General features: G+C 37.0%; 1 protein-coding gene across 1 annotated transcript in view; it reads left to right on the top strand.

Moving 5' to 3' along the window:
* Positions 1-23,449, top strand: part of ZNF804B (zinc finger protein 804B) — a 220,675-nt gene that overhangs the window by 180,153 nt on the left and 17,073 nt on the right. Inside the window, exon 2 of the mRNA XM_059486177.1 lies at positions 12,207-12,350. Within this exon, the coding sequence (XP_059342160.1) occupies positions 12,207-12,350 (144 nt within the window). The remainder of the gene's footprint in view (positions 1-12,206; positions 12,351-23,449) is intronic.

Raw genomic sequence — 23,449 nt, forward strand, 5'->3', positions numbered from 1 at the left:
ATGGTTGATCTTCTGTTCCAGACAGTATATTGACAGCGTAGCAAAAAGCTGTTGAGTGACCAAAGTTAGGTGTATTAGACCCAAATCACCAGCCATGGAAATGCACTAGAATAGGTTGCTTGAACCAAAATGTAAGCAGTGAAGTGTCAGTAGCATGGACACAAAATAACAAGGTTCAGAAAAACTGTGGCAATAGAAAGTTTGTGCAGAAGGCAAGCAATTACAAGAAAAACACCATATAAATTAATTCCTCCATGCTTATTAATAAAACTGCTATTCCGAGATGATGTAACTGAGATTACATTCATGGTTTTTTGTTTGTTGCATTTTAGTTAATAACAGACAGTTTACTATGTAGGTTTCCAATACTGGAAGGAAATGTCTCATCATTAATTCATTGAGTCATCTATTTTAATTAGATCAAGAGTTAGAGAGCTCACACACTTGTATTCATATTCATTAAGGAAATGCACCATTACCTAATAAGATTGTGCATTGTTTCATGACACAAATGGTTGGAGTAACAGGTTATAAAAATTAAAGTTAGGAACTACTATTCACTTATGTTGCATTAAAATCATTAAATATTCAACACAGAATCCCATTTCAAAAATAAAGAAGAATCCAGAGAGTCTGTAATGGATATAAATGTGATAATTTCTTTAAGACTCATTCTTTGGATATGTGACACACAGTAAGACAAGAAATTTAATTATGGTAATCTTGGAGCTGAGAACTCCCCATTTGTACTTACAGTAGGTGATGGTGAAGCCAGAAATATTCTTTCAAGTTGAGAGATGCCAGCCTGGCTCAGTTTTCTGAAATCAAGCACCTCTACATTGCCCTGTGTTCGGTAAATTCATGGGATTAATGGACACCCCAGGAGACCTCATTTTACAGCATCAAACAGCAATCAGCTGCCTGAGTTGTTGTCTCAGGAAGCCTCAGGTCTCCACAGCAGCACTAGAAGTGCTCATTATGTGTGGGTAACATATTCCCAACCAAGCACTTGTGACAGAATTTGTTCTATGTCATATAGTTTATTCATTTGAGGGAAGATGAGAATGGATCATCCTTTATTTGTTCAACAAAGTATCTGTTTAAGACCTTTTGTGTCCCAGACACTGACATTTTATTTTAAATTGCATGTTGCGTTATTTGGCTCTGTTCCTAATACCAACGTGATGAATTCAAGAGCATAATAGATGCTTGCTATCAATTTTGTACCATATTAGTATTTTACTCACAAAATACCACAGCAGGAAAAAAAAATGTAGTCTTTTAAACAGCTATTTTCTCTTCCACATCTTGATTTGTTTTGGGTTTTTTTCCCAAATCTGTCTCTGCAAGAATGTGCTCACCCTCTCTTCTATTATTTTTTATAATCTCAGTAAATCTCCCTGGATCTAAATGGTATCTTCCTTTTAGTTTGTTTTGTTTTCCTGTTTATTATGCTTGTTATAGTGGATCTTACAGCCTCATTAGAATCAGTTTCAAAGCTTCCATCAAGTCCAGCCTTTCTGGGCCTTACTAGAGCCAGGGCTGGAGATGGGGGCAGCTACAGCCGTGTTTGTTCCAGCTTCTGGGAATAGACATCACCAAGACATGAGGACAGGCTGGAGAATTTCAGGCCAACATTTTCTGATAGCCCTTCTTGCCCTTTTGCAACGTGTCCTTAACCTGGGTGATAGCATAGAAGGAGAAGTTGGTAACTGGCAAGGGGTCACAACTGATCGTGAGCATGGGGGTTTCTCCACATCCTCATGAAGGCCAGAAATTTGCTCTAAAGGTATATTCTGGCAACATTTTTTTCTTCCTATGAATAAGTAATCAAAACTATTGCAGACTGACGGTTAATGAAGATCACTACCAATTTTACAGCCTGGTAAACACAGAAACCGGCAGGAAGGATCAGGATTCTGTCTCTTTCTTATGTGAAATAAAGGAAGGATCAGAAAAAAGGGAAGGCAAGAGAACAAAAATGCAAAGCCACACAGGATAACCTGTAAATTGAATATAACACATACATTGATTCTGTTCTGTACCCCTGGAGTTGTTGTACACTGAGCTTGAAAACTCAAATAAACCACTTGGCACTTGAATACATGGACTCCTTCCAGGCAGTTATTTCCTGCATCAAGGCTGAAGAAAATGAGATGACAGAGAATTTAACTTTGGAAATTGCCATAAGGGTGCCATCAATCTACAAGCTGAGTATCCAGTTGTATTTAAAAATCAACTAATTTTAATTGCCATGTGTGCTGCAGGGTGAGTTTCAAGCCATAAGCACTTGGATAAAATAGAGGTAGAAAAAGTATTCCTTCCTTCCTTCCTTCCTTCCTTCCTTCCTTCCTTCCTTCCTTCCTTCCTTCCTTCCTTCCTTCCTTCCTTCCTTCCTTCCTTCCTTCCTTCCTTCCTTCCTTCCTTCCTTCCTTCCTTCCTTCCTTCCTTCCTTCCTTCCTTCCTTCCTTCCTTCCTTCCTTCCTTCCTTCCTTCCTTCCTTCCTTCCTTCCTTCCTTCCTTCCTTCCTTCCTTCCTTCCTTCCTTCCTTCCTTCCTTCCTTCCTTCCTTCCTTCCTTCCTTCCTTCCTTCCTTCCTTCCTTCCTTCCTTCCCTCCCTCCCTCCCTCCCTCCCCTGTTCCTGTCACATCTTTCATATCTCACTCTCTCTCTCCCTTCCATGCATTTTTCTCAATCAAAATGCAAATATTATACTTTCATCTAAATTAAAAGATGCTTTTTTTTTGCTTTAGGTGAGGTAATGGAATTGTAGCTTGTATAAAACTGCAGAATTAACAAAAGAAAGTATATAGAATTTTATAAATCACTTGAACTTTGGGGAGCAGAGGAAGGATATACATGCGTGCAAATAAAGTTTGTTTTTGCATTTGAACTTCATAGAGCAATTTGGAATTCTTTCTTTTTCCCTTGGATAACCTCAAGTTCTGAGAAAAACAAGGCTTATATAAATCAGTGTTCTGGACTTCTGTTAAAAAAAAAAAAAAAAAAAAACAACTCCCATCAAATGCTAAACAATGCAACAGTGATGCAGTAGAGTGCAATAGATGAGCTTTAAGTGAAGGTGAGTGGTTATAAATATAATTCAAGTGTATGATTAATGCTTACCCTGTAAGACATTTTCTGAAGATTGCAAATATACATAATATAAGAGATAAATTGACCAGTCTGGATTTACTAATAGTTTATTAATAATTTATCATAAAATTAAAAATTATTCTCTGTTGCTATGAGCAAAGAAACCCACTGATATGAGATGTATTGCATCATTTATGATATTGACTAAGTCTACAGGAACTGGTTTTAATATTGCGTTATCTGAAAAGAAAGATTCCAACAATGTTAAAAGAGAGAGATTTAAATGTTTAATTCTATTGTTATTAAGGACTATAAAGTGCTATCTGATATGATTAGCCTGTATTTTGTGAAAAGGCACTTAATAAAAATGGCTCTAATAGCTATATATGAGCTGTGTGATAACTATTATTATGCTCATATCAAATGCCGAAAATATTTTCTACATAATTTCCTAAACTGCGATCAAAATAATTTTTGAAAAGTGCTTTTAACTAGCTCCGATATGAAAGACACTACATATAAGTTATATACATATATATGTGTTTTATAGAAGAAGCCTTTAGGTCAAAAGGTACAAAGGTCCTAAAAAACATCAAGTACATTTAATCTGAAAAGAGGTGACAGACAAAGAAATACATCACATCAATCCATTAAGTGCAGTGCTAGAACATGCATTGTACTCTAAAAATCACAAGTGGAAAAGTGAGAATAGTCAGACATAAATGGAGGACTAACTCTTCAGATTAATTGATAATACCTCACTCATCTGAAAAGGAGTAAAAGAAATTATCACCTGAGAGGAGGAGAGAAATAGTATGAATCAGTGAGTAAATTGAAGGAATTGACTTTGAATGGAAGGCAGGCAAAAATGTCACAATCAGATTCACTGAAGGACTCACATTTGTGCAGAAAAGCAGGACTATAAGGAAAAAGTGAATGATGGGTTTTGCTTCTTCTTCATAACAGGAACAGTTCTTCTGTCCAACTTAAAAACCACATTTCTATTCTATTTACATTCTTCCACAGTCATATTGTCATGTACGGTCAGTGAGCCATGTCTGCAGAGTAGCTGGAAGTATACTGAGATTCTCTAAATTTTCTATTTTTTATCTTACCCAAAAAGATTTTAGAATTTTGTTTTAAATGCCTAGAATATAATCCTAACTGTAAGAAACCCACATCTGTTTCCGGTTACCCCAGAAATTGTTTCAGCCTCTACCACCACAAATTTTGCGAGTTCTGATGCCCTTTGTGTTCTCAGGCTGTCCTTGAATCATATTTCTTCCTCTTCTTAGAGCTGTTGCTCTAGTTACTGAATTGTAACAATTTTGTTGTTCTTTAATGGCAGCGTTTATATTTTGAAATTGTTCTTTAATGACTTTATGCTTGGAAACCCTTTCAAAGCAATAAGTCAAATGCTAATGCTAGCATTAGTACAGGGGATAGATTAACAATGAGGCCCAGAGATAAAAATCAAGCAACAAGCCATTAATCAATAAAAAGATTTAGTGTAACTTAAGATTTTCCCAAATCTTCAAATCAAATTTAGTCAACCAAATCACATCATATATTCCCCCTCATAAATATATCATGGTTGATCTTAAAATGACACCTTCAAATTCAATGTGAAAGTTGTCCTTACGTATTTTCCACTGATGATGAGAAACCTTATCGATTCCAGCCACAATATATGAATATATTGAAATATAAGTGAACATAATAATTTCAATTTCTATTGCATATAAATGACATATACATCTATATCTATCATTTTGTCTTTATGCCTGGTTGTATTTCCCAGTCTGCATGGAAATTGTTTATTTGCTGTGTTCAGTTCAATTCCTTTTTTCATCTGCATCTCAGTAGTTGCTTAATACATGGGAGCAGATCCTTTATCACCTTCTTTTACAGCTGGGGGGTTGTCCTCACCCAGGTGCAGAGCATTACGTTTGGCATTGTTGAACCTCCTGATGTTCACATGCATCCACTTGATCAAAGCTTGCCCAGTTCTCTCTGGATGGTGTTCCATCCCTCAGGCATGTCAACCCCACCCCTCAGCTTCTTGTCATCTGCAAACTCTCTGTAGGTGCAGTGGATCCCACTGTGTCATCTGTGATGTTACTGAACAGCCCTGGTCCCAGTATGGCCCTGTGGGGACACTTCTCATCACTCATCTCCATTTTACCCCTTGATTTTCTCAAATTGAACTTTCTTTCCATTTATGTCATTTCCACTCTATTTTTATTATCCTCTTTAAGCTGGCTTTATTTTTGAACTTATGTTTTTGTACTGCATGCAATTCCAGGCAGATTTTTCTCAGTTAAATAAATTATATTTTGATAATTATTCTGTCATGTTTTAGCCCTAGTAGAAAACTAATCTACTATGCAGAAAGTTAACTCTATCCCAACCAAAACCACTACATACTTCCTTTCAGATATATCCCTTTGCAATACAAATTTATGCAAATTGCTCAAATTTGATTAATTGTAAAGTTTTCTAAAAATTAAACTGAATACATACAATTTTTTATGCAATTTACAGTTAGGTACCTAATTACCTTTGCAGGTCAACTCTTGATCACATATTCAGAATGTGATCTCAATTCCACCAGTTTCTGAAAATGAAGAAAAAAATGTTGGAATGTTTGCAAAATGTCCTCTATAACCACAAAAAAGATTTCTAGTAGCTATATGCTTTATTTATAATGTTGAAAATTAGTATAGAATACCTCAAAGTCCAATTCCTTTCTAAAGTTACCAGAAGCAGCCATTTGTCTTAGAAAATAAGATTTTCTGAAGATCTGAACAGATCTGCTCATGTTCTTTGAATTCTTATGTCCCATAAGGTTTGTTCCAATCAGCACTGATGATTTTGATAGTAAGTAGGTTAGGAATTGGTTTGCATGTCCTATCAGTCCCAGCAGAGTTGTGCTCTGAGAGGCCTGTAGGACCTGCTAAAAGCATTGCACTTCTCAGCATTCTAGTAGCAAATGGATGTGCATATAATTGAAAATGTTGCAGTAATTGGCTGAGTGTGAAAAATATGAAGATATATTTATTTGCAAAGTTAGATGTTGCCCTCTATGAGTCAGCTGAGAATGGCAGCATTTACTGCCTATGAAGAAAAAATCCTTTGCAACACATTGCTCTGTAAATCCTCCCTGTAGGTCCCACAGTGGCAGAAACTATGCATTGAGTTTTCAAGGTGGAGAATGGCAGAACATATGTGAGATAAATGGAAGTGTTCTGTACTGCCAGCTATTGCAGCTAAACAAATCACTTGCTTTTTATTCTATCTCCACAGCTAAACCTCCCTAGGAAAGTCTTTAGGTAAGTGAACAGTCTTCTCCAGGGAGAAGAAACAAAAGAGAGCTTTCAGGGAAAAGTTCCTTAATTTCAAACAACCTGATGTTCAGTTACACATCTCAATATCAAGACATTTTTGTGGTACTCAAGCTTCCCACTGCACACAAGTACTTTGATTACTTCCTGCATTCTATCACCTGCCTGCTGAGTTTTAAAGATAGTTTAAAATCTATCTCACTCTAGCTGAAGAAGAAAATATATAAGGACATTAAAATTATGTGCAGGTATCCCTAAAACTGGTGAATTTGGAAGATGTGGTGAACAAGCACTCAAAATGAAGCTTCTACGACTGCCATTTTGACACATCTCTGCACAGGTCCTGACCATCCAGAGATGTTTTGTACCAGCTTAGGCAGTTCTATATATTTCCCTCAAAAATGTTATTTACAAGTGCTCACACTAATGATCCAATGAAAATACGAATTACAGATTGGATTTAGTTTGCCTAATTTTAAACACCTGATCCCTACACTTCTACTCAAAGATCTCTCGAGTATGTACTCCTATGTCTTCCTTGAATTGTGGGAAGCAAACTGTCTCAAAGGCTACATCTACATTTTGGTCTTCCCCAAAAAGTACATGCACCCCAGGACAAGCTGAGCATATATCCATTTTGCCTGAAGTCTCCTCTGTCTGGTACTGTCAGGTGTTATTGTTATATTTGTTTTTCATTTCAGTCTATATGATGAAGTGTAAGGGCTACGTTAAACCACTGCTGGGGTAATTGTTTTGTGACATTATGCTGCATGTTTTCTTATGGCATGCAAATGTTGCTCTCTTTGACAAAATCTTTTGGGTTTTTGTAAGTCTATACAGGGCATGGAGAGGTTTGTGGTGTCTCATCCTTGCTGCCTGTAGAGTGTGGTCCCTGCACCAGACGTTATTCTGGAACTCCAATTTTTATCTCAAAGGGAACTGAAATTTAAAAGCCCAGGAATGAACTATCACACACACAGTGGGAATGATAGAGGGTCAGATCTAGAAGCCAAGTTATTTGCTAGTGTAGATGTACCAAATCGTATTTTACAGCTGACATTTCACCAATACTGAGTCAAGTGGAATAATTACCCTCAGCATCTTACTTATAACATCACTATTAACATGTCAGAATGTGATTTGCCTTGACTTTCATTGTTGACTTTCATTTGGCTTCTTTTCCACTCTAACTCTTGGACCTTTTTTCTTGCATTTGTATTTTTTAATGCGGCTATGCCTAATCTAGTATTGATGAACGTGATTTCTCCCTCCAAACTGCAGAACTTGACAAACATCTTACTGAATTTTATCTTGCTGATTTAAGATCATATCTGAAGATTATTACAGTAATTTTGAGTCTTGATTCAGGTCCCTAAAGCCTTTGTATGCCCTATGCTGTTAATTAGTAGAATTCATAGATTTCATAGATAATCACAATTCATTTTGTCATCTAAATCACAAATGAAAATACATTTAAAAGTCTTAGATGTAGACTGTAATCTGTAGCTAATTCATGTGTTTATATTCATCCTATTTCTCCTTTAACCTCTCACCTGAGAACCCCCAAGAAGTACCTCTATAGTTGCATAAGTATTTAAAACTTGCATTCATATCTAATCTGGTTCACAAAATTATATTTAAGTTACCAAACTGATTGCTTATGTCCCCGAAGAGGAAGCAGTCTGTCACTTACTGAGCTCTGCATTAATGTGAGTTAGCTGTTCTGTCACTAATTTTGCATTCCAATTTGGAAATAGGTAATCAAAAGTGGGATAATGATGCTATATTTTTCCCATATTCTATTACAAGCACCATGTATTTACTCCAGTATATTTATAGAAATCCATGGGTTTGTAGAAAATTGCCTCAGTAAGTTTTATTGTTATCAAGTGACCTACTTTTCACCTTAGTCCATTTGAACGTAGCAGATATATTTACTATCAGTTACTGAGACAAGAAATGTGGTATTGTTTTGTCTAGATCAGCATCCTTTAATGGCCGTGCAGTCTATTAAATATCTATTACAGACTCTAGGTTTAATAAATGATTTCTAATTGACTAGATGTCAGTGGCAACATTCAAGAAAACTCAGTTACATGGGATTTTTCATTGATTTTCCCCATATTAGAAAATGTAATGTCAGCTACCATTAATTGAGTTTTCACAATACCAAGCATACTGCAAAAGTAGCTGCTAAGTGAAAGCACTTCTAGCCTAACATGCAAGAGAAGTACTTTTTAAAAATTAGTCCAATATATAAACAATTATTACAGTTATGTGTCTCTGTGGGTCAAATTGATGTGAATGCAATTAAAATCTATAATATGGAACCATTTTGCAGGCTTCTAGAAAAAATGCATTTAGAGACATATTCTGCACTTGTTTGTCTTTATCCACTTCACTGCCTGCATCCAGCACCACACAAGTTGGTTAATCCACGGCTTCTAGTTCTTACCTACAAGGGTGACATCACCCCTTACATGAGGTTGAACCACTGCTGTCCATGACTCAAAGACAGAACTGCTAATTTATATTGTCCTATAAGTATACACATGTCAACCCAGGCTTTGTGCCATTACTAAGGAGGGTATGATCCAAAGTAAAATTTATGAGACAATGACAAATATATTCCTTACCATTGAAGATTCAGAGTTCAAAATGTGTTGGTGCATCTTTGCTGCCTGCCTGTGTCTGCATTTGTGTGACCAGGCCTTCAGGATCACGTATGCTTTCTACAGGTGCAGTTACACAGATTTTCTTTCATGTGATCACATTCACCATGCCAGAATTGACCATCGGTCTCTACAGTCCTAGTGAGATGATATTAGAAGTCTGGATGTGAAAATTCATTTGACTAGGCACAATTTACAGTAGTGCTAGAAGTTCTTATGTATTTGTAGAGAAAGAAAAAATCCATGACCTTTCTAAAGTATGTGATGTGGCATTCAATTTCCCTGCATCTGATCGATAAGCAAGCAGGAAGTTATATCTTTTGCCATGGTAGACAAGCATAATTAAGCAATAAGGCAGTGGAGGTAGTTGTGATTATCTTAGGATGCACCTGGGAGCTGCCTTGTTGCTATTTTAAAACATCTTTATGTGAAGGGAACTGTATTAATTTCTGCTGAGAAAGATAAAGTTGGCAGTTTGGAATGCTCACGAGCAGCAGTTTCAGCTGTGCTTTACAGGCAGTAATGTGGTGCGTTCACCCCAAACACTTGGGCTTCTCCTTCAGCAGAGGGAAAGATGGAGCAGGCTGTAAGCACTTAATTGACAGTTCAGACCAAGCAAAAAAAATAAAAAAAAAACCAAAAAACAAACAAAAACCAACAAAACAACAACAACAGCAACAAATTAAAAAAAAAACAACCCGCAACACCTCCTACAAAACAATTATGTTTTGGCTGCCTTCCAGTGAGTGCAAAACTTACATTTTTACCAGTTTAGAATAAAAATATGTTGCTTCCAACACTTGATTTTCAGGGAAGACATCTCTGCATAATTAATACTATTGCATCCACATTCTAATTTATGCATTTTAATTATATCAAAGTGATATAATTATCACCTGGTGAATAATTAATGCTAGCAAAACAATGGGTCTGAAGCATAAGCTGAAAAGTATCACTTTTTAATGAGCTCTGTAAATTTAAATAACTAATGAAAGCTATTTAACTGTTTGATTGTGGGTATATTTCTCCCTGATACGATCAAGGATTAACTACCAAAATTGAGCAGCCTCTCAAGTGGAGAAATGTTAGGTTAGTTTTTTTTTTCTTAGTGCATATTGACCCATCTGAGCTATATGCTTGCAGGAAAGAGATTTATTTGCATGTTTCACCTCTGGGAGGAACTGGTAAGCCATTGGTATCATCGATAAGATGTAAAATCAAAATTCTTGGCACAGCTTTCCCCTCTGACCCCCTGTCTTCAAGTAGGTCAGTTCATGCAAGTTTCATGGGGAGATTTAGAATTGAATCTAAAGAAATACAATATAGAATTTATTATCTTTGAGTTCAGCAATCTAAGAATTAAGGATGTAGGCCAGGTTAGTAATTTAGAGCCTTGCAGTGGTCAGAGAGAGATAGAACCTCTGGAGAATTTAATCTCATCCTAGAATGGGTTTTTGAAATAGATGGGATTAATAACCATTTGGCAGTGTCTAGCATTTTTCTTACAGAAGCAGCTTAGGATTCCGTCTTACCCATACACCTTTTAGACAGCCAAGTTTAGATGAAGTTAATCTCACCAGCAAAGGCAGCCTCTAAAACTGTGGTGTAAAAAAGACCTACTCACACCAATATGAGGGTGTAAAGAGAAAAAGAGGCAAAACAGAAGGGCTCACAGCACAGAGCTGTGCAAAGTTCAGTGAGTCACACAAACGATCAGCATCAGCTCCTTGGCCAAGTCTCATATTTGAATCATGTCACTCTTTAATAAAGTCTCTCCCTCCCTGAAGGGCTCAAAATATGCCTCCATATTAATCTGCCATACCCAATACCAACCTCCAGCCCTCTCTGCTCACTGGAGCTGGGCTGGGCACAGTGATGTGCTAAGAGCAGGCTGTCCCAGATGTGCAGCATGTCCTGCTTTCATGCACTCTGAGTTTGTCACGCCAAGAGCGGTGAAAGCATGTGGACAGCAGACAACACTGACTGAGAGCATGGAAACCTGGCAGCAGAAAGGGCTCATTTCTTTAGGAGAGTAAAACGGTACAGCAAATGATGAATTACTGCAATCCCTGGCAATATATTACGTGCACTCAAGAAATACCAGCTTGTCAATATGAATACAAAATGAATAGCTTCTACCAACTTTTTTTTGTTCTTGTTTTCCATATCAGAAGTTTGCACTTTAATGCTAAATGTTTGGGGAAGTGTCATAAAAATAACAGCAACAGGACATTTAAAGGAAATAAGATTGACAAAGGCTGCTGCCAATTTTGCATATCAGGCCCTTTATTTAAGTGCATTAATTTGACCTCAGTAACTTCTGGCTCCTGTGTTTGAAATTTTCTCTTTTTTACCTAATGTTATGTGTTGAATTTAAGTGTTTGACTCTCCATAGCTCTCACTTGTGTCACTGGGGAGATATTAGGAACTAATTGTGTTTTCCCTGTTTTCAGCTGTGTTTGCACGAGCCTGGTCATTTGCTAGTGCTCTTCTCAGTGGTTGTGGCCAAGAGTTACTCTTTCACTTTGTTCAGGTTGGATGGTGTGTCCCTTCATGCAGATGTTGGGAAGGACAGGGAAGAACAGAAAAGGCTCTTGCAGAGGGGGGTCTGCTCCAGGGAAATCTCAGCCAGCCAAAGTAATCTGCTGCCTGGCCCCGGTGAATATTCCATAGAAGTCAGAAAGCAGAACACGAAAGAAAACCTGCCATAATATCAGATTAAACCAGTTTACTTGCTGTGAGCAGCAGTACCTGAAAGAACAGATATTGGGGCAGTCTGGGGTGAGTTAACAGGCTGACACTGGGGGCTTACTTGCTCTTCACTGCTCAGCTTTGCTGCCCAGGGCTAGGCAGTATCCTGATGGCACTCCTCTGCACCCCGTTCCTCTCTCCTCACAGCAGAACCTACAATGAGTAGTAAGAGCAATTCCCCAAGAAACACAACACTTTCATTGAATCCCATTTAAGACCAAAACCTGCTTAGCATGTTTGGGATGGAGTCTGTGTTCCAGCTGTCCAGGGCTTGCAATGTGCCTGATGAAAAGCAGGAGTTCACGGTCTCAGGTGAAGAGCCTCCCTTTGCTTCTGCCCTGCAGGACTACGCTGAGAAGGAGAAAGCTGCAGCTAAGGCCCTGGAGGATGTGAAGGCTAACTTCTACTGCGAACTGTGTGACAAGCAGTACCACAAACACCAGGAGTTTGACAACCACATCAATTCTTATGACCACGCTCACAAGCAGGTAAACCTGATAAATGTCTTGCATGTTACGATGGTCTCTCTTCCCTCCTCATTGATTGTGGGAGGTTTCTAAATTCACCCAAGTAGAAGACAATTCATCATTTGATGTTTTCAACTTCAGCATGCTATTTTCCATTAAAATAAAATGGAAAATATTCACTTCTATCACAATTTCTTTTAAGCTACTCTGACTGAAAGATGTCAGCTGTAGCTTTAGATACATGCTTAATACTGATGTCTGGACTTAATTTGATAAATTTAAATGCGGAATTGCTTAAAAACCACAGGCAGGGGGCAAGACCACTTCCTCAAACGACCAGGTCCCTCTTTTGACCTTCCTATCAGAGAAAAGCCTCTATTCTTCATGATTTTATCAGAAGGCATATGACCATGCTGTTTCAAGCTGGTTGTGCTGTTTCAAGGGCAAAAATTAATTTTATCTATTTTTTTTTAAGCATCTGTTTCTGGAGTTAAAATCTATGTCTCATAATGTTTCTCAGGAAAAATACATTTTTCCTTGCATACAGAATGATATAAAATAATCCCTGATGAGACTTTGGATTTCTGGAAAAAGATCATAAATACTAATTTTTTAACACTTTTTTGGTATCAATTCTATCACATTTTTATGTGGTAGGTATATTTTACCCATATGTGCCTATTAACTTTATTTCCCAAGTCCCAGTTTTCCTCCAATTTTAGCAAAATCCATATTTCAATTGGCAACATGAAAGGAAAATGCAATTAATTCATATAAACACTTCAGAATTTAAAGAAAATGGTTTGTGAAGTCCAGGAGTGAACGTTTCTGAACCTCTGAAAACAGAGATCACCTCTGCTGACCTGGCATGCTAAGCACATGTTACTGGATTCTGTAGATGGATCTTTTCCTCCTGGATTTCTGCTAGTGCTTGCACTTAAGTGCTCATGCATTGCATGCATCCAAGCTGCCAGGGAATTAGTGTCCTCTGTGTGATCACACTTGTGGGTTCATGAGGGTCAGGAGCTACCTCAAAAATATGTTAAACCATTAGAAGTTGCAGGTACTTCTGGAGAGAGTATTAGAAATAATAATGTTGAATAAAATGAGCAATGCTAAAGGCAAAACTCCTCAGTCTCCCTGAAAGCCATCTTATTGTCTTCCGCAGATTTACATCACAGAGGATGTAAATCACCCTGAAATTTTCTGTGTGCGTCTATCACAGCACTTCATTAAAAAACTGCCTAAGGTCTGCCCACACATCAAATGCTGAACCATCCTGCTGAATTCAAGCACCCCAGGCAGCTATCCATGGGTAATAATGGGACTCTTTTGTCCCATCACTCCCAAACCAGAGTTATGTGCTTATGCATTAAATCAAAAGCAATTCCCCTTGTCACCATTCTTTTAATTAATCCATAATTTTGTTTATAATTGTACAAAACAAATGTTTTTCCAGATCCTAAACCTGTGACTCTAATCCCTATAAATCCCCATTTGCTGCACACAATATTTTTTCACCCTTCAGCTGTTTTTTTAAGTCATCAGAAATGCATCTGAACCCAAATGGAGCCATTTGTGCTCTTTCCTCTTCACACACTCCCCCTGCAAAAAGCAGTTTATGCTAAATCCAACAGCCTGCTTCATGCACCAGCTATGATTGGGTTGTTGGGCAGGGGAGGTTTTTGGCAAGTTTCTGTTATAAAATGGCTTGTTTAAGCAATAAAACTCTTCTTAATTTTCAGATAAATTTACTGCTTTAAAAGCTGCCAGACGTGTAGTGCTGGAAACTAGGAGTCTGCACAGAAATGCGCGACACATACAGAATATCAACGGGCAGTGCAAGCTCACCTCGTCCTGCCCTTTCAGATGCAGTTCAGAGGCTCAGTTAGTGCAGGATTAGCTAGATACCCTCCTGATGTGACAGGGTAATTCAGTCTCCTCTCCCCTCTCACTGGTCACCTGGTCAGCCAAGCCTGGAAAAAGAATTAGTTTGCCTCTAGGAATAGGGTAGGTGTTTAGTCTGACTTTTTATAGTCAGTCACAGAAAAGCCTCCCTTCATGATTGCATCAGCATAATCTTAAAAAAAAAAAAAAAGTTAATTTATGGTTTCCTGTGGGTTTAGTTAGTTTTGTTTCAAAATGTTTATTCTGGGAGGGACATTAGCCAATACAAGACCTTCTTCCTCTGAAGGTACGTTTTCTGCTTCCCAGCAGTAATTTGAGGGTAGCTTTAGTAATCTGCGTGGATATGTTCTAAACATCATTCTTCTAATGGGGAGTAAATTAAAATGAGACACTCTTTGCATCTCAGTAACAATACAGAATACTCCTCCCATTTGATTTCCCATTTAAATGCTACTACTTCACAATTTGTATTAAAGTGGAAATGAGGTTTAGAGAAGATAGTAAGGCAGAAAAAAGGATATTGCACTGAGTGCTTAATCATAAGTCTTTTGTTTGTCTTCCAGAAGAAACAGATTTTATTCAGAGAGCTGTGGCTTTAATCTCCAAATATTGTGGTTTCATAAAATTAATTTTACGATCCATTTTCTTATAGATGATTTCAAGCAGTTGTTATAGCAGGAAGTGCTGAGTCCTGGACCCAGCAGCTGGCATACCAGCCATTGCCCTCCCTGTCCTCAGAGGCTGCAAAATGTTTTGATGGCAGTCTGGCCTTGTTTGCATAAATGGTCTTTCTGCTGTCTTTCTGTGTTAGATTATTCTAAAGCAGTATACTCAGACATTGCCCCTCTCTCTCTCTGCTTGCTACATACCTTCAAATTTATACGCATAAAAATATGAGGTATGTGTACATATATATGCATAAAATTTTGACAGACCATCAAAGATCAATGCCTACATCTTCATTATCTTCTAACACTATAATCACCCTAGAGAGTTCTAATATTATTAATCTATTTTTGAGTAACATTTTCCCACTATTAAGCAATTCTTATTCCTTTGGTTGTCTTGTCAGCATTAGACTCAACATCTTTCCTGACACGCTACAAGAATTTTTCATTGATGTTACCTGCTATTGGAAATTAATTTATTTCAGCGCCCTGCTGGATAAAGTGAACACAGAAAATCTGTCTGATTGGAAGTTTGCACTCCCACCCAGCTTTACCTGAGCCCTGTGCTGTTAAACCTGATACTTAGCAAGGCTGGGGCAGGAGTGGGAGCGACTTTCCTGGCAGAATCTAATCTTTCATCACCGTACAGCCCTGTGCATGCATCTCTCATTGGCCCACCACATATCAGCTAACCCACTTGAAGTCACAGCTTTTTCCCTTTTTGTTTTTTTCCTATGACTTTATGAACCCAGGGGCAGCAGTCAGGGGGAGCAGCCTGCTTGATAAACCTGCACTTTCTCTCCTCAAGCATCAAGGTGAAGGACGCTGGCTCTGGCTTGCTCGCTGTGCTCTCTGCAGCAAAAGTTAACAGCATCAGAACGGCGTACTGGGCTCTGCCAAAGCTCTCTGAGCACTGAAAAGCAAAAAGGGTCCTGGTGAGAATTCATTTTAAAGTGATCAGGATATAGAGAACCAAGACAGGCTGCCACCTGAAAAGGTAATTTATGCAGGAGTCAGTTAAGCTGAAAATAATGTACAAGGGTAGTTCTTTTTAACCATGTTTTGTGCATCTTTAAAATGAAGCCAAAGTTGAGCAGAGGTGTCTATTTGGTCAATATTATTAAATGGAATCTTTTAATAAGTCCAGGTCATGCACAGTATCCATTCATTCAGTTAACAACAATGTAGTTGGATCTTTCAATTTTTTGTATAAATAATCCTTAGCAATGAGCAAGGCTTTTAGATGTCAGCAAATGAGAAAATCACAAGCCCATTCCATGTACTGCAATATAATAATTATGATGATAAAAAAAAAAAATAATAATAGCTAGAAGCAGCAATGAAAAACAAGACTGTATTGCCATCTTGGGGTTTCTGATGACAAAGCAAGCTTTTAGGTTTTTGGCAAAATTTAACCATACAGTTAAATGCATCACACTCTCTCCTGCAATAAAAAAATACACAAACTAAAAAAAACCTATAAAAAGCACCCCACAACATAAATTTTAGTGTCCTTGAAGCAGACGGTACTAAGAGAACAGAAGTTTCAGTCTACTCTGGTTTACGTGAACCTACCTGTATTTTAGTATTTACATCCATGCATACAAGCATTTGGTTATATTTTTGGCATGAGAAACTGATTTAGTGTGTACAGCTGTTGGCACTTACTGTTAAGCCTTTATGGTGCTTGTGGATTTAAACTCTAATTCAGACAGAGATTTAGCTCCTGTTAAACTTCAAAGCTAGCAAATATGCTTACATTTTAGTAGCATTGCTGCTGCCACCCAGAAAATGTACTGATAAGCTAACTCAGAGAAAGCTCCAGGAATGATTGTAAGTGCTGAGATCTTGTTAGTTCATCTTGAGGGTGTTTTTTCCAGCATCTCTGTGTTTATTGGAGGAAAAGTAAGTCGTGTCTTTTGGTGCCAAGGCAAACCTGTCTTACCCAAACAATTTTCATTTGGAGGAAAAATAACTGGTTTGGCAATATCTGAGGAATTTCACCTTAGGATCTGGATGTGGGAAATTAGGCAAAAATGTTAAGAAACCTTCTTGTGGAACAAGGAATGCATATTCAGCTGTAAGAACACCCTAATCCCAGACAGAACTACACCAGCATGAAGGTCCCCTAATACATGGGCTTGTGTAGTCTGTGCTATTTTCCCTTGGAAAATGGGTGTACCCACTGTTTCTCTGGTGATCCCATGAGGACAGGGCTGAGGTCCTTCCCTGCAGCCCCTGCTCCTGTACCTCTGCATCAGGCCATTGGCCTTTAGAGAGGTGACCCTTGAAAAGCAGGACACTGGCCCTGACTTCGTGGGGCCAAGTTTTGCACATGGGTCTGTACTCTGTGGCCTTCTCAGGAAACCACCTGAGTGGTAAAAGGCCTCATAATTTCTTGCTTTCAGTTAGCAAGTGGTGCTGTCAGCAGGATTCTGCTCCTGTAACTCACAAAAAAAATCACCTTGGTTTGATGCTTGTCAAGAAACACTTTCACATTCCTCACATCCCTAGTAAGATTAAAAAAAAGAAGTCAAACAAGAGAAACAGTAATATGGTGTTAGATTCCCTCAAATAGCTGGTTTATAAGTGGATTTGAAGTGATGCAAGAGTTTTGTATATGTCACAGTTACTGTCTTCTCTAATGACCAATGAATTTCTATGCTCCAAAGCAGCTATCGCATACACAAATTTCTATATGTGTACAATTTAGAGTGTTTAAAATTAGGCCCTGTCCTGAAAACTTTGAACTTTCTAAGAGGTAGCCCTTTAAAAAACCCCCTCAAAAAAAAAAATTTAAATGTATAAAATGAAGGAAGCTCATATGTTTTACAAGAGAGGGGTGTTAGAGATGAAATTACATTAGAATATTGACATTATGATTCAATGCAGTCAACAGTTTCACAGATTTTTTTCTACAAAGCATTCTTTAATTTCAGTGAAATGCCTGCATATTTCTAACTTTAGCCAAATCTATTACCAGTTTATATTTTAACTATCTCTGCTATACAATTATTTAGAATGATCACCTTTTCCAGTAAAACATTTGTTATACTTCTGCTTCTTTGCAACACTTTTTTTTCCTCTTGAATTTGGGGGTAAGGATGCGCTCAATTTTGTTTTATTTATTCACTAATCTGCAATAGAAATAACAACTTTCTGTGCTCTATCCTTTTAAGCACATCTTTCTCTTCCCTTGGAAACAGCATAGTCTCGATGTTTCTAGACTAGTCTAGCTTCTTTTTATATGAAGACCAAAGTTAAAAGCAAATAATTAATTTCTGAAGTCTATCCTATCATTTCAGTGTCTTTTTGCCTTAAAGAGACCTTTTTCTTACTCATTGTGAAACTAGAGATTTTCTTGTTGTTACTTATTCCTATGCCATTTATTACATTCTCTAATTTCTGATACAGCTTCACACTTTCTTAGCTGTTCTTCATACACTGATTTTTCAGTGTATATTCTTGTTCCTACTTCCAAAAATTACTTCCACTCTGACTGTAACTTTTCTCAAAGAGAAAATTTTTGATAGTTTCTTGCTGAATAGTTATACTTTTCTCACACTGCCTTTTCCATAATTAAAAGTTTTTCTCACCCTTTCAGAATTTTTTCATGTGAATTAACCCCTTCCATCCATCGTTCTTGTATCTAAACTAGTTTTGCTTACAAACTAGGTTACCCCAGTGGTAGTGGATTGTTAGATACAGAACTGATTGTGATGCTTATAATAAAGGTTTACAAACACTTTGTGTTTTAAGAACAAGCTTTCCCTTGCCCTTGGTTATTGGGCTGAAATTTTGCTTATGGATGACAAGATTTAGCAAATTAACAGTAAAAATACATAGTATTTGCAAAGTCAAAAATAACGAAGTGAGAAGGCTTCAGAATCAATACTGTTGGGACACCCTAAAGTGATACTGTTACGGATCTGCCCTTTAATGAAATCTTTAATCTGAGGTCGCATGTTGTTTTCAGAGAGGAAACATCCCTGACTCAGTACTGAAGTTGGACTGTACTTTAGAATTTAATCCCTTTTGTGCAAGGGATGCAGCTGCTGCCTGCAAAAAACTGATGTTGTGAAATGAGAGGGAAACAGAAGAACACGTGGGTTTGGGAAGCAATTATGGAAATAGGTGTGGACAGAAACTGCTAGAACAGCAAGGTATGCAAGTATCACTCAGGAATTAGAAGACAAGGGAAAAGAAAGAGTTTCAAGATCAGAAGGACCAGAAGAAATAATCAGTAAATGAGGAGAAATACCAGGATAAAGCATAGCAGGAATCTCTCAGTGTCAGCCACTAAGCACCACCAATGTCTAAATCATTACATTTAGGGAGGGGTGAGAAATTGAGTGACTAGGCCACATTTCACGACTCTAATTCTGTTAAAGAGAGTACCATAGATATTGTATTGGCACACAGTGTTGCACTGAAAATAATACAAAGGACTTACACAACATAAAAAATGCTGGGCGCTGGAAAAAAAGCAAAGAATGGAATGTATAATGCTGTTTTCATATACATTTTCATCTTTTACTACTGCTACATAAGACCAAAATTTCCTTGTCCTGAATGCTTTTTTCTGTTGTTTAGAGACAGAGAAATCCTGCCTTTCAAAAACCATGTTTGCATCACATCTGCTGTGCTTCTGAGCACCTGCAATCCAGCAATTTTGAAATGCTGAAGTAGCAGTTCAGGGGAACAGACAATCAGGTTGTGTCACATAACAGAAACTAATGCAAATAAGGGTAGCATGAAGCAAAACAGGATGACATCAGCATTTAAGTAAAGCAATAGTGTACAACATAAGCACAAAAGTGGGACATAAACAATGTGATAAATCTGTGGTTTCACTGAACTAAGAAGATTTATTTTCCCAGTTTGAAAATTTCTTTAAATTAATGTTTGCTTTATAATACCATGCAATATTTTCTTAAATGGTATGAGGGGAGGCTTGTATTTATAGGTCTGGTAGACAGAGATGCTTCAAGTGCACACCAGAGCAAGTGCATGCAGCAGAGTAGCTCCTGAGCAGCAGAAGCAGCATTATCAAATACCACTGAGCACACTCTGGTGATTAGGAGTGACTCGAGGCAACACATTCCAAAGAAATGTCACCAGAAACAATTCTTTATTTTAAACTTACCAGTCTGTGCAGATCAGTGAGCTTTAAAGAACTGTTAAACCTGCTGCCCTGCCAATGCTCTGCTGCTTTCTTATTACTCAGTGATAAAGTAAATAAATTGGCAGTATTCATCCTTTTTAAATTGCATGTTACTTAGAATAATGAGATTCCTTTCATCATTAGCCCTCAAAAAATTCTTGCAAATAATGCAGAGCTTCTTTTAAATTTAATGTCTTGATAAGCTAAATTGTTAAATGCTAGATGCTATGGAATTACATTTGGTGTTCTTTAGAATGAATGCTAATTAACATGTAAATTAGCAATTTAACCCTCTTTAAATTGGAAAAAAACCCATGGGACACCTAATTTCATAGTTGTTAATGATGGTCCAAGGACTGTAGAATTTTTCCTAAGCATTTCATTATATAAGGAATTACAAAAGTGTACTATCTGGTTTTGGCATTTAAGACATAGCAATAACCAGAATGTCAGTTAGAGGAAGTGCTTTTCATTAATGCCTGTGTTATTGTTCTTTCTGTTCTTCTCAGATGGTATACTTTTTAATTACTAAAGTTTTAAAAGTAATTTTCCTAGCAGTAGGAATGGTTGATGCAGTGTAATGGATGGCTTATTAAAATAAGCAAGGAATTGTAAGGATTACGTTTACAACAAAACCAAAATGATGATGCCAAGCCACAAAAAATACAAAATTACCCCTCAAACCATCATTTTAGATTTTAATTTTGTGCAATAAATCCTCACTCAGAGCATGAAGGAATACATTCTTCTTCAATTAAATTTAGACTAAAGGTCTAATTAACCTGGTGGAAACTCAGAATCTCTGGTTCAAATAATTTTCCATTGCTTCAAACTTTGCTCTCATTTAGATTATGGAAAAAGATCCCAAAACTAAATTAATTGAAGCATTCTGTTATGACTGTTTTAACATGGCAATGATAACTGAAACCAAAATCAAAAATTGAAGCAAAAGACTTTCTGAAACATTCCATTCAAATTAAAAAAAAAAAAAAAAAGGTTTCAGCCAGGTCATACTTTATCCTAGTGCTTAAAAAGAGTTATCAAAATCAACAGACTTCCCTTTGGTTATGGGTTCTGAAATGTTAATACACACAGTACATAGAATATGACTTAATTAAGTGATCTAGGCATGTAGAACCTAAATATTTATGTTTAGATTATTATTCCCTGTTAACCTTTAGAGCAACCAGACTGAAGTCATGCCTGTGTTATTTAATAAATATGATAAATTTTGTTGGGAGTTGTTTTCCTTTTAAACATCTTTGTATTCAGAGATACAGAATTTTTCCACTTTTTCAATATCAGCTATAAAGACAGAAAAAGCAGAATAAACAGAATATTTTCTATCTACTTCTATGTAAAATGTGACCGTTCATGTGAAATGTGCTCACATGAGCTATCAAGAGCTGGGCAAGACTGACTGCAGGTGTACATTCCATTTCCTGTGCCAGCTTCAGAGCACTGGCAAATATTACATAATACTGTGTGTAGGCCATATATTTTGCACAGTTGGTTGGGGTTTTGTGATAAATCAGTAGATCTGGAATACATGGTGTCATTTTTAGGTCAAGATATGCAGTGTCTACAAACAGTGAGGTGAGAGAGGCAAAGCACAGACAGATGCTATGATTGGCTTTGGTGATCGTGTGCCCACAGGTACCTGAACTCATATTTCTGGAATGACTTTTAGAATAAGGTATTATTCACCCAGATTAAGGAACCTGTTCCACAGGATATGCCACGTCTCTGCATATCTTACCTGAGGCAGCCCTGTGCCATAATCAGCTTTTTGGAAATACAGCAATTAGCTGTCACAACAAAATGTTAAATGTTCACAGAAAAATTACATTTCTCTTGGCTTCTGCATAACTTTTGAACTTGCTGATAACTTTCCCTCACCTGAAAAAATGATAATACTTTTAATCCCATTGACATACACAAAGTGTGTCTGGCACTATAAACATCTGTCTAGAATTTGTATCTATTCTAGTTCTGTTCATTTTTAAATGTACCTGTACTTTCCAAGCAGTAATTAATATGCAAGAATGTAGCTGCACAATTGATTCCTGTGGAGCTTTAAGTGATACTTATCAGCTAGGTTTGTGTTCAAGGAACCTTACAATGTGCCTTGTACATCTTTAAGGGGCATTCCTAGCAGAAACAAATATTTTAAAGCAAAATAGAAACATATCTATGGATCACCAAGACAGCAGCAAAAAGGGTGAGATTAGTCATTTATCATCCTTATTTAGTTAAATTCATTAATTAAAAGATGTTAATATGTCTCTAAAGAAAAAATAAAGGAGGTAACCCAGACTGATTATCATTTCACATTTTTGAAAATTTTATAATAATTAGGTTTTATCAGAAATAATTTAAAAGGTGAGGGCTCTTTAAGCATCTTCTCAGATTAAATTTCAAGGGAATGAATAGAGAAATGTAGGTGACATGCATGTGAATACCAAACAAATGTACTAATGCAGGTGATGGGACAGTAAAAAATATATATTTCCTGAAAATAAACCAAAGCAAAACCAAACCAAATCAAAAAACCTAAACTCTAATTTTTCAGGAAATGTTTTTAGAGTAGAATAATTACTCAGGAATGTGATAAACTCAAACTATATTTCATACAGAAGGTTTGCACCATTTAGTTTCAAACAATTTGAAATGGTTCATAAAGACTGAGATACTTTATTTCAGGGTGTTACTTTAGAAAAATACATTTCAAAATTTCTTGTGAGGAATGTAATAATACTTTCATAATATTAATTATAACATAACCACACCTTTTGTTTGTCATTCTAGAGATACAGCAATTTTGAAAACTGCAACCTGGAGATATTATGTTGCATTGCTGTTTAGATGCATTAACATTGAGAGACTTGATAATTTCATTTTTCATATGAGTTTTCCAAATTTTATTCCCCCACTAAGACTAAAAATTAAAGAAATCCCAGATATCAAAGTCTTCTGCATAGCAGAAATTCTAGTCTTTTAACAAGTGTGTAAGTATACAGGAATTGACAGACACCCCCTGGAACTCTGTGACATACTTTATGCTCACAGTTAGCATTTCTTGGCTTCTTTTCAGCTCTTAGCATGTTGATGGATTCCAAGTACTGCTTCCTTCAAAAGAGACACCTAAATACTTGCGTTGAAAAGTGAAATTCCATTGATGTGTGTTTACACTTTCCATTTCGGATCTGTGCTATCCAGCATGGTACTAAATAATTTCTGGCAGAATTAAAACAGAGTATGGCTTGTGTTCTGAACCTGCCCTGGATCTCCTGTCTTAGCCCAGATTGTGTGAATACCAAATCATAATTAACTCAGAAACTACAGGGAAAAGTAATACCACGTTTGGGGGTAAACCAATG

Source organism: Ammospiza nelsoni, chromosome 1, assembly GCF_027579445.1.
Source record: "Ammospiza nelsoni isolate bAmmNel1 chromosome 1, bAmmNel1.pri, whole genome shotgun sequence".
Taxonomy (NCBI): domain Eukaryota; kingdom Metazoa; phylum Chordata; class Aves; order Passeriformes; family Passerellidae; genus Ammospiza; species Ammospiza nelsoni.